The 15,844-nt window shown below is 36.5% G+C and overlaps 1 protein-coding gene across 6 annotated transcripts in view; it reads right to left on the bottom strand.

The window, feature by feature from the left end:
- Positions 1–15,844, bottom strand: part of Bicc1 (BicC family RNA binding protein 1) — a 284,860-nt gene that overhangs the window by 25,540 nt on the left and 243,476 nt on the right. For 5 of the 6 annotated variants that reach the window (XM_048813939.1, XM_015504682.2, XM_048813942.1 and 2 more), the window contains 11 exons: positions 14,281–14,360; positions 12,187–12,345; positions 10,931–10,984; positions 10,217–10,411; positions 9,739–9,990; positions 6,414–6,545; positions 3,921–4,107; positions 1,928–2,089; positions 1,202–1,398; positions 928–1,060; positions 224–380 (listed from right to left, as the gene is read on the bottom strand). In XM_048813939.1, coding sequence (XP_048669896.1) covers positions 224–380; positions 928–1,060; positions 1,202–1,398; positions 1,928–2,089; positions 3,921–4,107; positions 6,414–6,545; positions 9,739–9,990; positions 10,217–10,411; positions 10,931–10,984; positions 12,187–12,345; positions 14,281–14,360 — 1,708 coding nt within the window. Of the gene's footprint in view, positions 1–223; positions 381–927; positions 1,061–1,201; positions 1,399–1,927; positions 2,090–3,920; positions 4,108–6,413; positions 6,546–9,738; positions 9,991–10,216; positions 10,412–10,930; positions 10,985–12,186; positions 12,346–14,172; positions 14,361–15,844 lie in introns of those variants that run through there. The other variant, XM_048813955.1, reaches the window with a different exon arrangement.

Genomic DNA, 15,844 nt, shown 5'->3' with positions numbered 1-15,844 from the left:
TAGGGTGGCAGAGCACTTGACTAGCATGCACAAGGCCCAGGGTTCAAACCCCAGTGCCCGCCCCCCTGCAAAAAAAAAAAAAATTGAAATGATTATTATGAAGAGCAATGAAAAAAGACCTGACCTGACCTGAACCAGAGTGCTAACCATCAAGTTAAAACAAGTTCAGTCTGCTACATATTATCTTTCACAGAATCAAAGCTTTTAAGATTAAAATACATACTGTAAGTGTGAGTTTTTCGTGCCTTGCAATAGCTCTACTGTCTGCCTCTTGGCACAGGAAACCTTGGAGTGACCCATCATCTGTTTTAAGTCACCAGTATTTCCAGAATGGGAAGGACTTCGAGGCATGCCTACTTCAACAAAAGCATCATTACAACCTGCAGGGGAGAAGAAAAAAGTGAAAAATCTAAACAACATCACATTACAGCTCATTATTATCTGCAATGGGGAAAAAAAAATTAGAACCCAATTCTACAGAGACATTGTTAGCCTGATAAAGGCATAAAGGTTCTCAGCTGAATAGAGGATGCCTCAACAAATTCAGGCTTCACAAAAACTCAATTTAAAAATATTTTTAAAAGAGTGTTAGCAGGGTAAGGGAGCTACAAGAAGACACTCCAACTTAAGGGAGATATATTTCTATAAAAGCGTTTAGTTTGTTGATGCTTTCTTGTTACACAGGTAAATTAACTTAGGAAGGTCCAATGTAAGGGGAAAGTGATATTTCTGTGGAAAGTGGTTTTCTGTAAACTTCTCACCATGCTCACTGGCAATTCGTTCAAGATATTCCCTTTGCACATAGCTAAGGTGAGTCACAGTTGGTTAGCAAAACCAACTCTAAATCACTGCACAGACTCTCCGCAACCCCCTTTATCAGAGTAACAAACCAGACTGACATTCAGGAGAAAAGTTACAGTTCCTGACCTTCTGAAGGATTTGATTTGGGAGAAGCCTGCTCAGACCCAGTTGTCTGGATGGATGGATCGCCATGATTCCCACTTAGCACTTTTTCTCCAAGTGATGAAGTTGATATTGCACCATATTTTATATTTGGAGACTGAAATAATAGAAAATAATATACAGTTAAGGTCATGAATTTACAATTTAAAAATAATTTTAGGTAAAGATTAAAGCATGTTACAAGCAGCTTTTCTCTTAAAACAGTGCAGATGATACCACTGCAGCAGAAGGGCATTACCTGTGCATGTCCATTTAAAGAAGCGGTGATTTTTTTGCCTTCTGTCTGCATACTGTTGATATGAACATCAACAGGAGTCAAGCCAGGAGGGGGTGATGGAGCTGTGTGCCCATAGGTGGGCACTCCAGATAATAAAATATTGGTTAATGTGGCTTGCGCGGTAGATGGGATCATAAGGTGTGGTATGGCAGAGAAACCTATGGTAACATTTCATGAAGACAGATTTTAGACAAGAAAAAAATTCATGAACTACTGCTATTTTCAGTAACAATAATTAAATATTTTTTGCTGACAATTTAGAAGATAATTCTATTTTAATCTCTCTATAGATTTAACATTACTGCGAAAACATACAAGAATATTAAAGCAACACCTTTGAGAATGTTTATTCCAAGCTGCTCTCTATACAAATGAGGAAATAAGGGAGCACAAAGCCTGTTTTCCGATCACCAGATTGTCAGCCTGGCCATGCCTTGGTCACTGCTCCCTGCACATCAAGCCCTTTTCCCTAATCTGCTTATCCCGTTTGAAAATTATATTTTATTTTTATGAAAAACTCATTGCTTTGTTGTGTTTCATTTGAACTAATTTACACATCAGGGAATTCCTGTTTTGTTGGAGTGGAGTCTGAACCATAGTTTTTCCCTACAGAAACTGAATCATTTGTAAATTAAACTGATAACGCTTAAGAATACATGCCTTTGATTACACTTGTATGATACTGACCTGTGGCACTTGAAGTATTAGCCAGTGGGGGTGCCCATAACGTGGGGCTGGGCGTGCCAGAACTTGGACTTTGCAAGGGACTGACTGAGCTATTAAGAGCATTCAGGAGTGAGTTCGGGTTTGTTGAAGTGTTTAGCGATAAGGCGGTTGGCCCCAGAAGACCTGCAATAAATGAATGTAAAGTTAATACACATGAATTCAAGATTTCTCAATAAAGATAGCACCCATGTTGCCATCTGGAATGCATGTCAATATGATCTGATATTTTCTAAATACAAAATATGGGTGATGGATTTTCTTTCAAATATCTACATGAAATATTTCTTTACACAGCTCCAACACAGAAACCGGCTAACCCACAAATAGATGCTGGCAGAAAAAGGAAGACAGATATGCCCAAACCAGGACAGCAGTCAGGGTCACTGAGCACCACCAGGGGCTTTCCATTTTTATCAGCCAGTGAGGATGAGCAAATGGGGATGCATTTTTATTTCTCTGCATACCTCACTTGTCATCTGCTTCCAAACAAATGCTTTTCAAAGCACTCATAGTTAGCAGTAACTAGGGAAAGCTTTCCTGTGGTAGAATGGGTCCACTTGGCACCTTTGTAAATAGGCAGAGAGCTATCTGAACAGTTCTTATATGTATGTCAGAACATATACATGACCATGACTTCTTTCAGTGTCATCCCAATAATGAAACCTTTCCTTAGAAAAAAATTTTTTTTGTTTTTGTTTTAAGAATTTGATACTTAAATAAATGAGGTTTTGCTTCTGTTATTTGAAATGTGTTCGAAAATAAAATATGCATTTGTGTAAGTTTCTAGGAATACATATAAAGTAGAAGTATTACAGAATGGGTATAGCCATGAATACATTTTTAAAATTCAGTAACTCTGTTCTTTGCTCACCTTCTCACTAGTGCAGGATAAATTTGGTTCCTGCTAATTTACCTGACTGGCATTTCCTGGTTCATAGGCATTGCTATGTTATTATGACTGTTCAGGTCCCTGTGGAAGGAATAACTTTGGCAGGTGAGAGACAAAGGGGAAAAAAAAAACCTCTTTATTTTTAATAGTGTCTAAGAATGGCTCCTTGGATTCATAATCATATTATTATCAGATTACATTTTTTTAAAAGCAAAAAAAAGTATTAGAAAAATATTTTAAAGATTGCCGAGAATGTTTTTTCTGCCTCAAACCAGCACTGAATGGAATGATTTACTGGGGTTACTGTACTAGCATTTCATATAAAAGACAACTGGGAAATGTGCAAGAAAGCAGTGAACCTAGCATAACTATAATGGAGCAAATGAAGTCAGCCTGTAAGATTGCAATCCACAGATGAGGCCATAAATACCACTACGACGATTAGGTGGCTCACCCTGCTTTCTTAATGAACCAAAGCACCAACAGAGATTGTTCATTTACTTTTCTATTGCTTGCTGTAGATACAGGTCCATTTGCATGCCTTGGTGGCTAGGATCCCTTTGTGTCTGGCTTGGCAGGCCTAACTACTGTGGGTACAGCTCTGATTGCTTTCTCCTTCCACTTTCCCCACCTCTCATACAGATTTGCAATTATTTTTTCAAAAGCAAACTGGATAATCTTTATCTCTAGGGACTGATGGCAGTATTACAGATGCAAGAGAGAACAAACACATAAATTATAGTGAGCCTGCTCACTTCAATCTCAATAGCATTCTTAATTTAGAAGAACAAACAGTCACTGAAAATAAAAGTCAGACCTTGATTATTTATGCCAACACAGGAAGAATCTGGGTACCACAATCCACAGATCCTACCAATAAAAAAAAAACAACAAAAACCCCAAAACAGTCCGATTTGAGTTTTGTTACTTTTCACCTGATCTTAGGGCCTAAAGAAGAAGAAATTGAAAACAGCATTTAAACGTAAACCCAAATGGTAGAAAGAAAGGGAACCAGATAAGCATTTCCCCAGTGACTGAGAAGCACTGTAATAATAAATTTTATACCTAGTCCAGTGAGTCCGAGGCCTGCTGAAGCTAAGATATCCAGGCTGGGACATGCCAGGCCGGCAGGGCACGATGCTGGGGATGAACTGGTTGCTATGGTAACCCCACTGCTTTCAAGTCCGAGGAGACATTTCCTTGCTTCATACATATTTAAGGCATTTCGCTCAACACTTTTCACAATCACAGACTATGAAAACACATAATGGGGGGAAAAAAAGTGACATGCAAGAAGTCTACAATGAATGGGGGAAGGGAAGGTGGAAAGTGAGTATGCTAATAATTCCAATCAGGGGATATGTTGATGCCACTTTAAAATCAACTGCAAATCCTAAACACTCATTTCTTAACTTTTGGTAAAGCTGAAAATGTTCGTTACCCTTTATTGCATGTGTCCTGTGTTCCAGGCACTGATGGAAGCTGCACAAATGTTCCAGTTCTCACCAAAACCTTATGAGGTGTGATCACTGTTCACATTCAATGTGTTAAGTGAATTGGTGAAGGTCATGGCACAGCTGCAGAGGACAGCAAGAGGACTGGAACTCCAGACCCTCTCCATAGCCTCTTCTCTTTACCTTAAAGCTCTCCCGGCTTTACCTTATCTTTACAAACCAAGTCCAACTTGTCACAACATACAGACTGCATAACCATAGTCACTTATGTCTGATATTTATAGTCGATTAGTTGACTGACCTTGAGGTACCACTCCCCCTCACTGAGCTCATGGTAAAAGAAAATTACAAATCTTTCTTCCCCTTCAATGGACTCATCTAGACAATTGGAAATGTGAACCCAAAGGGGAAAGGTTCCAACAGAGAGTAAAGAAAATTTGTGGCTAAGAAAGTAGTTAAAGCAGTAGTTGGAGTCAGGCCAGGCAGGTGAAATTAAATGGCCAGGGGATGCTGTAAGGTTTCCAAGTTCTGATTGGCAATCTATTTTTCCCTGATACCTGCCCATTTCTTCCTGAACTCCTGGAATTCTTGTGCCTGTCCATCTTTATAAGCACACGTCCTTGAATATCTCTTCAAGCCTTTACCTTTTAGTCCTGGTAGCTCTACTAATTCTAGTTAACTCATATCAGTCAAGCATAAAGCTTCACAATACATAAAATTAATGTCCTGTTATCTAAATGTCAACTCACTATATCAAGTTCACTTAGAATCAGGGCTTTTTCTCTAAAGTTTTCTTTTGAAGAAGGTATGATTATTTTTCTTCAGTTGGATAATAAATATTATAGTATTTATATATACAAAATTACACAATATATATTATATACAAACAATTATACATATATGATAATGTTTATACAGTTTAGAAATTAAAAACTGGAAGGCACAACCATTTGGTGTTATCTATTATAGTAAGTTAGGGAACTCAATTCAGTTCAGGAATTAATTTTTTTTTCTAAACTTTCCATAAACTTAACACAGTTACATTTTATAAATCCTTTTATCAGGATATTTCTTTAAAATATAGAAAACCAAAGTTGATACAGCATCTCTGTATTTAGCACCCTAAATAAAACTTATTTGTTTCTGACTGTTGAAACTGCACACAGCATTCCTTCCCCTTGTTTCATAATTCCATTCTTCTAGCTCCTAGTCCAAAGGCATCTCATTGTGAATTTGCTGTGACCCTTCCAGGTGATGCTTTGCACTTTAGAAAATAATACATGCACATTCATGCAAGAACCATGTACCATTTAGTACCTGCTGTCGTGCAATTTGTGATTTTTTTTTCAATCAGCATCATTTTATTTGACTTCTGGTGTAAATGTGTCTTCAGTGTGTGCAACCAGAGGTACAATGGCTGCAAGTAGGAATCAGTATTCTGAGTATGATCAGGTGGTCTCAAATTGTTCTGCAAATGGCTCTGCTAATTTTCACATTAATGTAGGAACATTGCTGTTTTCTCACATTCTCACTAGCACTTAAGTGTAACATTTTTTTCATTACATTTTTACCCTATATGAAATTACAGAGTTTTTGCAACATCTTAGAGAAAAGGTTACAAGAAGGCTAAAGACTCTTGTTAAAGTCTTTATCAAAAAGAATGGCAAGTGTTCTTTAAATCGTTAGGGCTGGCACTGTGGCTGGCATATAATAAATGCTCTTATTTTTTAATTGCTTTGGATATGTACACGCACGCGCACTTTGGATATGTACACGCACGCGCGCGCGCACACACACACACAATCACACAGTCTTACCAACTATGGCAACTATGTAACGCTTTAAAGTTACCAGATTGCAAGCTAAGGGTTTTCTCTTTCCTTCACATGTATTTATAGAAAAATAATGGTTACAAAAATGGACTATAAAAACCAACAAATACATAAAGAAAATAATGACCAATAATGGTGTTACAAATCAATATTGTTATCACTAAGTAGATAATAACACATATGAGAGTATTAGTTCCATGTAAATTTAAATACACACTTGTATGCAAAATAAAACTATACAGAATGACTCCCTGGATCCAGACTGAACCAACCTTGCTAGGCTGCTTTGGCTTTGGTTTAATGCTGATAAAGACATCAAGCTGTTCCATCAACTGAGCAATGAACTGTGGGTCTACTTCAATTTCTTCCTTCATATCAAACATCAGCACAAGAGGAAGACAACCCTAGAAAATATCACAATAGAATGTGTAGGAGTTAATAATTTCAAAACCTGATTATTCAACATGCCTACAAAGAATGCAATATTTTATAGATTTAAAGAATAAACCAAAGTATTAAAGCTAAATTATATATCTTCACATAGTTTGGAGGGCTAGTGTGGGAATAATGTTGAGGGGGAGGAAATTATTTTTTGGATTACAAAATTATAGACCTTAAGTTCCTGGTTTGGGCCCTGAATTTTTTTTTATTTTTATTTATTTATTTATTTATTTATTTTTTTTTACCCACTCTCCACTTTGGAAAATTCCTTCATTCTCTGACTTTAGTTTTGTTAGGGGAGGCAGAAATGAGATTCTCAGCCACATCAAGGGTACTAATCTTATGTCTTGGCTCAACAACATAAAAGTGGTGACTTTTACTGCATCCTGAAAGCTAAACAAGCACTGGCACTTAAAAGAGCCCCACATTTTGAGTCTGGCCTTGCTTGTCCTGCCTCAAAGTCTTCCCCTTTCTCCAGGTCAGGGTAGTTTGTCATTATCCCTTCAACAGATCCTTTGTTTTGGAATCTTAACTCATCAGAGGATGCTTCTTTTTTTTTGCGGGGGGGGGGGGGGGCGGTTAGGGGGTGTTGGGGATTGAACTCAGGAGCACTCAACCACTGAGCCCCATCCCCAGCCCTATTTTGTATTTTATTTAGAGGCAGGGTCTCACTGAATTGCTTAGCGCCTCACTTTTGTGGAAGCTGGCTTTAAACTTGTAATCCTCCTGCCTCAGCCTCCCAAGCTGCTGGAATCAGAGGCTTCTTTACCAACCAAGTCCTACTTGCCTTCTGCTACAGCTACTTGCCTGTCTCCTTCCTGTAGTGAACTGTAACTGCTGTTCCTCCTTCAACAGTTCCCAATTTAGCACTGCAGTTTTATTTAGACTTCTTTTCCTCTGATGTTTTCCTTCTGGCCCCTAATCTAAGGAGTTTAGGAACTATGTAACCTTTGTTTTCTGATGTGTGGTTACCATTCAGCGCTAGCCTGCTGGTTACAGGATTTGGTACACATATACCAACAGAAGCTAATGTTAAACGTAGGGGATTAAAGAAAATTTTTACCACATGCAACTCAGATAGAGCATTAATCTCCAGATTACATAAAGAACTCAAAATACCCAACGCCAAGAAAACAAGTAACCCAATCAATAAATGGGCTAAGGAATTGAACAGACACTTCAAAAAAGAAGAAATACAATCCATCAACAAATATATGAAAAAAATGTTCAACATCTAGAGCAATTAGAAAAATGCAAATCAAAACTACACTGAGATTTCATCTCACTCGAGTCAGAATGGCAATTATCGAGAAAAAATTGTTGGTGAGGATGTGGGGGAAAAGTTTCACTCATACACTGCTGGTGGGACTGAAAATTGGGGCAAACATTATGGAGATCAATATGGAGATTCCTTAGAAAACTTGGAATGGAACCACCATTTGACCCAGCTATCCCATTCCTCAATTTATACCCAAAAGACTTAAAACCAGAATACTACAGTAACATAGACACATCAATGTTCATAGCAGCTCAGTCACAATAGCCAAATTGTGGAACCAACCTAAATGCCCTTCAACAGATCAACAAAGAAAATGTGGCATATAAACAATGGAATATTACTCAGCCTTAAAGAGGAATGAAATAATGGCATTTACAGGGTAAATGGATGGAGCTGGAGAATATTATGCTAAGTGAAATAAGCCAGTCCCATAAAACCAAAGGCCAAATGTTTTCTCTGATATGCAGATGCTAATTTACAGTAAGATGGGGTTGGGGGTGGCTAGGGAAGAATAGAGGTATTTTGGATTAGGCAGAGGGAAGTAAAGAAAGGGGAGGGTGTATGGGGATAGTAAAGATAGTAGAATGAATTGGACATTATTACTCTATGTGCATATGTGACTGCATGACCAGTGTAATTCCACATCATGTACAACCAGAAGAATGAGAAGTTATCTCCATTTATGTATGATGTGTCAAAATGCATGTATAACTAATTGGAACAAATTTTAAATTTTTTGCTCATGGATAAAAGTATTTTTCAGGATGGTACTAAATAAAAAGGTAACTAAAATACAGGTGAACCTTTTTAATTTTTCCCTCTCTTCTTCCAATCTTGTGCAATCATAGGTGTGACTGAAGTATGAATGTGAATCATAACCGCACAGAATGCTTGAAAACTTTCACTGAACTAAAAAAAAAAAAATCTAGAGAACTTGAAAAGAAGAAAATTTGAAGAGTAATGATAACAATTTTTAGATATGAAATGCTACCTGATGAGTAATATATTAAAAATTAGCTGATAAAACAAACTTGTACAAAAATATATTTAAAAACATAAATTTCTTAAAGTACATTATAATCCTAAGTGATTATATAACAAGTTTTCATCTGTCAGTGAAATGGCATCAACAATACAAATCTGGATTCTCTGAAAGTCTCTCAAAAATGAATTCGGCAAGTTAATAGCAGCAAAGGTCACCTAGTGCTTACTAATTCAAATATTGCTAAATGCTGGGCAATGAACAAGAGAAAACAGTGCAGATGTTAACAAGGATATTGTATTCATCCATTTTGTTACTAAACATTAACCTACATAAGAAGGGAAATACTGTAAATTACAAATCAGAAGCAGTATGAATTAATATAGCTCTGTTGTTTTTCTTCAATAAGTAACACTAAAATTCATGGCTTAAATTAATTGTATTTAATAATATCAGAAATTTATAAAATGTACAAGGGTGCCAGGTTTCCAAACATGGTGTCTTTGAGGATGAAACTTAAATAGTATTTTTATTTTTCTGCTTCAACAGAAGAAATTTTTGTCAAGTGAAAAGGTGTACCAGAACTACATGTCACGAAATAATCATCTACCATCTATGCCATAAAACATAGTCAATTATTTCATTGTGATCTTTTCTGTGTTCAGACTAAGATAAAAATAACACTGTAAGAAAATCACCTACATAATGAAATTGAGCCTACTGAGGAGCCATGAACCTTATTCTTTAATTCCTTTTACCAAGAAACTATTCTATTTGACCAGCCTTCCAAAGTGCTTTCTTAAACATCAAATTAGCGGAGTAAGTAGTACAATAACAAACCCTGTAACCAAAGAAGTTAAATAAAAAATTACAACACTAATTTCAGGAACCTTACCATGAGATATTGCCTTGCAAGACAAACAGACTCAATGGTGCCCTGGAGGTAGACGGTGGATTTCTTCTGTGGATTACTGGGATCAGGAAAGTGGATTTGAGCACCCGTTCTCTGCATGATATGTTTGATGTTGCTCCCATTTCGACCCATCATAAAGAGATGATGTTGGGCTGCAATGTCTAATTGCGTGCTCACAGGAATAGCGGATGCTAAGCTCCCAGCAAGATGTTCTAACAGCATGGCAGTTCCTTCCTGGTAGAAAGGATGGGAGGGAAAATATCATATAAAGCATAGCTGCCCACGTGTAAGATAAGAGCCTACTGCACTTCTATCAGCTATGGAAAAATATAGTACATTCTATAAATCCAAATGTAACACAAAGAAAAATTCTGGAAAACAAATTAGTCTTATATCCTTTAAAAATAAAACTTGCATGATTTATAATTTTATAATAATGGGAATAATCTAAGTAATTTACCTTCACAGCACTAGTGTTATTCTGAGACCCTCGTACTATGACAGTAGCACCATACATTCGGGAACGCTGTTTAAATGATACTGATATGTTGTACGTTTGTGATATGTGCTGAATAGAGGGGGAATTAGGATCGGGAACTGGTTGAAGAATTCCAGCAATTGGTAACTCAAACATCAGCACCAAAGGAAGCAGCTCCTAAAACAAAATTATGAGAACCCAAAGCAGACAGTTAAAGCATTATGATTCAGTTGTTCTTTTCTGAAGATGGATTTAAAAACATAAATTGCTTTGATGGTAGACATAAGCTTAGGTTGACTATATACAATATTTTAAATGGAAGAAACCTTTTATGAAACCTTAGAGCTTGTGACTCACATTAACTGTGGCATTTTTCTTCAAGCCTCTATAGGACCATTGAAAAATTATAAGGGAAACTGAGTCAGATGAATTCAAAACATCTCGGAGAAACATTTTCAATAGAAAACTGTTTATGAGTTAACATAGAACTTCATTTTCAAAATACTGATAATAAAATATCTACAGTAAAAAATAAGGTAGTGGATGCCATAAAGCACATGAAAACAACTATTGCCACTATTTCCTACTTAGAAAATATGATTTGGTTATAAAATGGTAAAGTCTGATATTTTAAAGCCTTATAATGCAACTGTTGCTGACATGGATTTACTGTATGAAAGAGTAATATATAGTTACCCGAATTCTAACTCTGGCAGATTCTACTCCTGCTGGTTGTCCTGCTATAGATACCTGCAAAAGAAAAAATACAGTTTAATGTATTTTAATCAAACTCACGTCTGCTCTTCTAGTTATCACATCTTGTTACTCAAAGTGTAATCCAGGGACAAAGAGAATTAACATTAGTTGGGAGCTCATTAAAAATAACAGATTTCAGGCCCCAACCCAGATCTGCTTAACCAGAATTTGCATTTTAATGAGATCTCAGATGATGTATGTCAACTGATCTATATCATCCCTTGGACTTACCTACAGCTTCATAGCCCCCATGAGGCCATCTTTATAATTATTCTTGTCCATGGCATCTTTCTCCCTCTTGTTTAAACTCTTTGCATATCAGATATGGCTGCACTAAGTTCTCAACATTTGAACTTCTCCCATACCAGCTGGTAAATAATCTCTGGTCCAACACAATTCTTCCAGCTTTCCCCTGGGATGCCTGAGCCTTCCCATGATCCATCAACTAAAGCATTAGTCTCACACTGGGTTGAGAGTACAGGAGCTCCACAACCCAGCTCTAAGGGCTGATGGCCATGCCATAGCAGCTGTTAGATAATTTGAATGATACGCTTGCCTTTTATCATGGCTTTCGATTATCTAGTACCTTATGCATACATTCATTGTTGCCATCAGTGCTAACAGTTTCTAGTCTTGTAATTAGCTTAGAAAAGATAATGCTTCCATATAACACAATTTACACTACCTGTTCTTTGGGTATTGAAAATGCTCACATATGAACAGGTGAGTTCCAAACAGAAGAATCACAAAAAGTATATATGAATTTGATAGATAATGATTCGGCCAGTGTTCATAAATGAAGCACTCATGCACTCTCTCTCAGAAGGTGATGTGAGTAGCCCTGAAGACCCACTTCTGGGTTTTTATAGAGAATGGATAGATCCTGGACTAGGCAAACTTCTACACCTTCTCCTGACTGATAGGCTCTCTCAGCCTTTTCTTACGGGCTCTATTTTATGACCATCAAATCTTTCTCTGATTCTACAGTCATTTAGAGATCAAGAGTTTAGGATCTACCTACGATTCATCCTCCAAAAGACACAGCACCTTCAGTCTCTTTGCAGGGGTTCTACAATCTATATTGCACATCATCTACATGGTTACATCTTTTGCTCTCATTTCTCAAAAAGGATATGCATACTGAAAATGAAGGCTGTAATTCATTCCATAAACGTTCACATGGGAAGACGAATCACCTGGTTGCTTTTCTCTGCTTGGTTATTCCTGTTGGAATCTGGAAAGTGGATGTGACACCCTGTTTCTTCCATCACTTTTTTGATATTGTTGCCACCTTTGCCAATCACGTGTGAGTGCTCTGTATGTGAAACATCCATCTTCAATGTGACCCGATTGCTCTACATGGAAACAATGTATTATTTCTTGATGCATGAAAAAGGAAGGAACAACTACTCTCTAAACACTGTCTTTTTTTTTGCGGGGGGGGGGGGGAATGTACCAGGGATTTGATGCTTTTGGTATTAACAAAAGTGACTTAGTACAGATCCCTTAATAAAATCATGTCAATCTAAAATGCTCAATCCATCAATTTCTCTTTGGCTAATTAAGAAAAATTTTCATTTTTAGACAAATTTGTCAGAATAGACAGATACATACTTTACCAAGATTTTTTTTGGGGGGGAAATAGACATAAAGTTAGCTACAATTAGAGATAAATTACTCATTTGTTCTTCAAAGACATTATTCATGAAACATTTAATTCAGATAACTAAAAATAGATGAAAACATAATTACAAGATTAAAGATATGCATGTTAGAGGAATATAAAACCAAGAGAACAAAAAACTAGAAATAAACTGTGAGTAATAATTTTGTTTTCACAACTTCTATGTTGCTGTATGCTGAACTTTGTAAAATATATTCCTCTTCCTAGAGGGAAGAAAGGAGAGGAAGAAATCATAAAGCATAGACCTGTGGCAGCAAACTGGTTTAAGTAAATGAACACTGAGTAGATTGATTATATTAAAACAAAATGTAAAATTCCAGGATATGAATAATAAATACACAGTGGTCATACTGAAATTAATATACTTAATTTGGGGTAGGTGGATGTTGTAAAACTATAAAAACCAACATGAAACCCATTTGTATTTACAAAACTATTGCTGAACAGTCCTTAATAAGAAGTCTAATAAGACATTAAAAATATTGGTAATTTTCAATCTATATCCATTAATTATTTTGATTTTTAAACTTAATTCTTTCAGCTTAACCTTTGAAACACAGTAAAATATCCCACTTTTTGGGAGACTATTCTAAAATATTTAGTAATTACAAGGTAGATAATTCTTAAAAGTATTTTTTTTTAAATGGGAGAACAAAAGAAAGAAGAAAAACAGGTCAGAGACCACACAAATGAAATACCAAGTGGCAAAAAAAAAAAAAAAAAAATCTGCGGTAAACAATCAGCAGCCTGGATACAAATCCCACCTCTCCACTTAGCAGTTTGGGGATTTTGTGCAAACCACTATCTCTGTGCTAAGTTAGTTATAAAACCGAAACTAATATTTGTAAAATATATAAAGTGCTTAGTGAAGTACCTGACATGTAATGTGCTGAGTACAAATGTTCATGTGTTTAAATATCCTGGTTACCTCTCTATATGCATCTTGCAGGAGAAAGAAAACACACCTGCACAAGCGCAGGCATCAAATTTCATGCTATCACACTAAATACACAGCTATACAAAGAAGATTCATTGTGATTTCCTAGTGGAATGGTAAAGGCCAAGATGCTACTCCTGTAATATTTTTCTTTCTTTATGGGGAATGAATGGGGACTGAACCCATGGGTGCTTTATTACTGAACTACATTCCAGCACTTTTTGTTTTTTATTTTAAGATAGGGTCTAAGTTGCCAAAGCTGGCCTTGAACTTCTGGTCCTCCTGCCTCAGCTTCCCAAGTCACTGTGATAACAGGTGTGGTCCACCTCTCCCAGCTACCTACAATGTATATCGTACACTATATTAACCAGCATCAATGTCTCTTTCTAAAGATGGTACGTACATATGCACACACATACACCGATCCACATACATAAGTGTGTGTGTATGTTATGGGTATTTATAAATGTTATTCAATTGCCCAGCATGGTGAACCTATTCAAATATTAAACAGAATTTTATATCCACTGTAGAATCACATGTGTTTATTTTAAAACCCACCATTCCTTTCTCCTGGTTTTCTTCTCCACATGGTTCTTTCATAACGGCATGAAGCAGCCCTTGCAGAGACAAGGTTCTGACATCTGAGTGTCCTTAATATTCACTTACTTTTGTGTCTAAGACAGACATGATCATTTCCTTGGCTTCTTTAACATCTTCTTTCTTTCCAGAAACCTTAATATGGGGATCTATAAGAAACCAGAAACAAAGGCTCATGGGAAATTCTCCAACTTTCCCAAACTCTGTATTGAAATTGTTACAACATAAAAAATGAGATTTTACAATATTTGCATCACTATAAAAGTGTTATCACTGTAATACAAATGAGCACATGGAAAATGCACAAATTGTGCATTTAATCTGTGGCTTTTTGCCTTCTGAAAACTGGCTAGGCCATTTAACTTAATTTTCTTTTTTGAAAAGTAAGTATATAACTGCAAAGGAAATTTCATAATTATTTTTAAGAAAATGAGTCACTTATAAATTTAGCTTGTTAATTGAGCTCTTGCTACATTAAGGGTTTGAATACATTTCTTGAATCCATACCACACCTTTGTTAGTTTAAAAAAAAAAAAAAAAACAACCTAAGGCATGCAGTGATTTAGTAAATTGCCCCAGAGAACCCCTCACTCAGAGACTTGGTCGTTAAAATATCTTCCAACTCTGGATCCACACTTTTAAACTATGTGCCAATTTAGAAGACATCCTCAGAGTTAGGGTTAACAGAGGTGGGGGGAGACCTTAATTTTCATTAAAAAAAATATTTACCACTTATCCAGAATTCTTACCAAGTGACTAATATTTGCTGTGTCTATTCTTTATTAGTGAATTTTATATAGGAAAGCATTCACTCATTTGACGAATGTTTTCTAAATATCTATCCTGCACCAGGCACTGCTCCGGGCACCAGGAAATATATTGGGGAAGAAAAAGATCGCTATCAACGTAGAGAACTTGAGGCACCTTGTGAAAGAAGTAAAAAACAAACAAAAAACCCAAATACATTCTTTAATATATTAAAATATAAATTATAAAAACGAGGTGGGGTGAGGAAAGCAAGATAAAGGGATCAGGAGTACCAGCTATGGGAAGGGGAGAGGAGCGTTCAGGACTCAGAAATAAGATCTGAGTAAAGTCATAAAGGAGGTGAGACAGTTGGGGCAGCTGGAATTTTCCAGGCAGAAGGAGACAAAAGCCCCAGTACAGAGATGTGCTCTTTAATTCTCTAACTAGGTTTTCAAGTCCTTGAGAAATCTGGGTGTTCTGTTACCTTATAGGTCAGCCTGATGCAGACCAAGGCCATTCTGAGGAAAGCAGAAAGTTCTCTACTTAATAGTGTCAGTGATAAAGCTCAATAACAGAAAATTTATTGTAACTATCAACATCATTGACAACCTAACCCTCTTGATGCCTACAACATACCGACTTCTTTGCTAAGTCCTTTATGTCCTGTACTCAGTGAATGTTTACTGAGTACCTTTCAGAATTAACACACAGTTCTGCCTGAGTCCTTTAATTCTTCTAAAGCATTAATTTTCTAGGATAAGGAACCAGAATCATTAGGTGGGGATTCTAACTACACAACACATATTTCCCCTGTATTGTGATCTCCCTATCCCAGTCCACAGAAAAATCAATGTCAGGCTAAGCCCACCATACTTTTTTTTTTGGG

The sequence above is a fragment of the Marmota marmota genome, unplaced genomic scaffold (assembly GCF_001458135.2).
Source record: "Marmota marmota marmota unplaced genomic scaffold, marMar, whole genome shotgun sequence".
In the NCBI taxonomy this organism is placed as follows: domain Eukaryota; kingdom Metazoa; phylum Chordata; class Mammalia; order Rodentia; family Sciuridae; genus Marmota; species Marmota marmota.
Note: the sequence above shows the minus strand (reverse complement) of the source record. Positions and strands in the feature narration are given on the sequence as shown.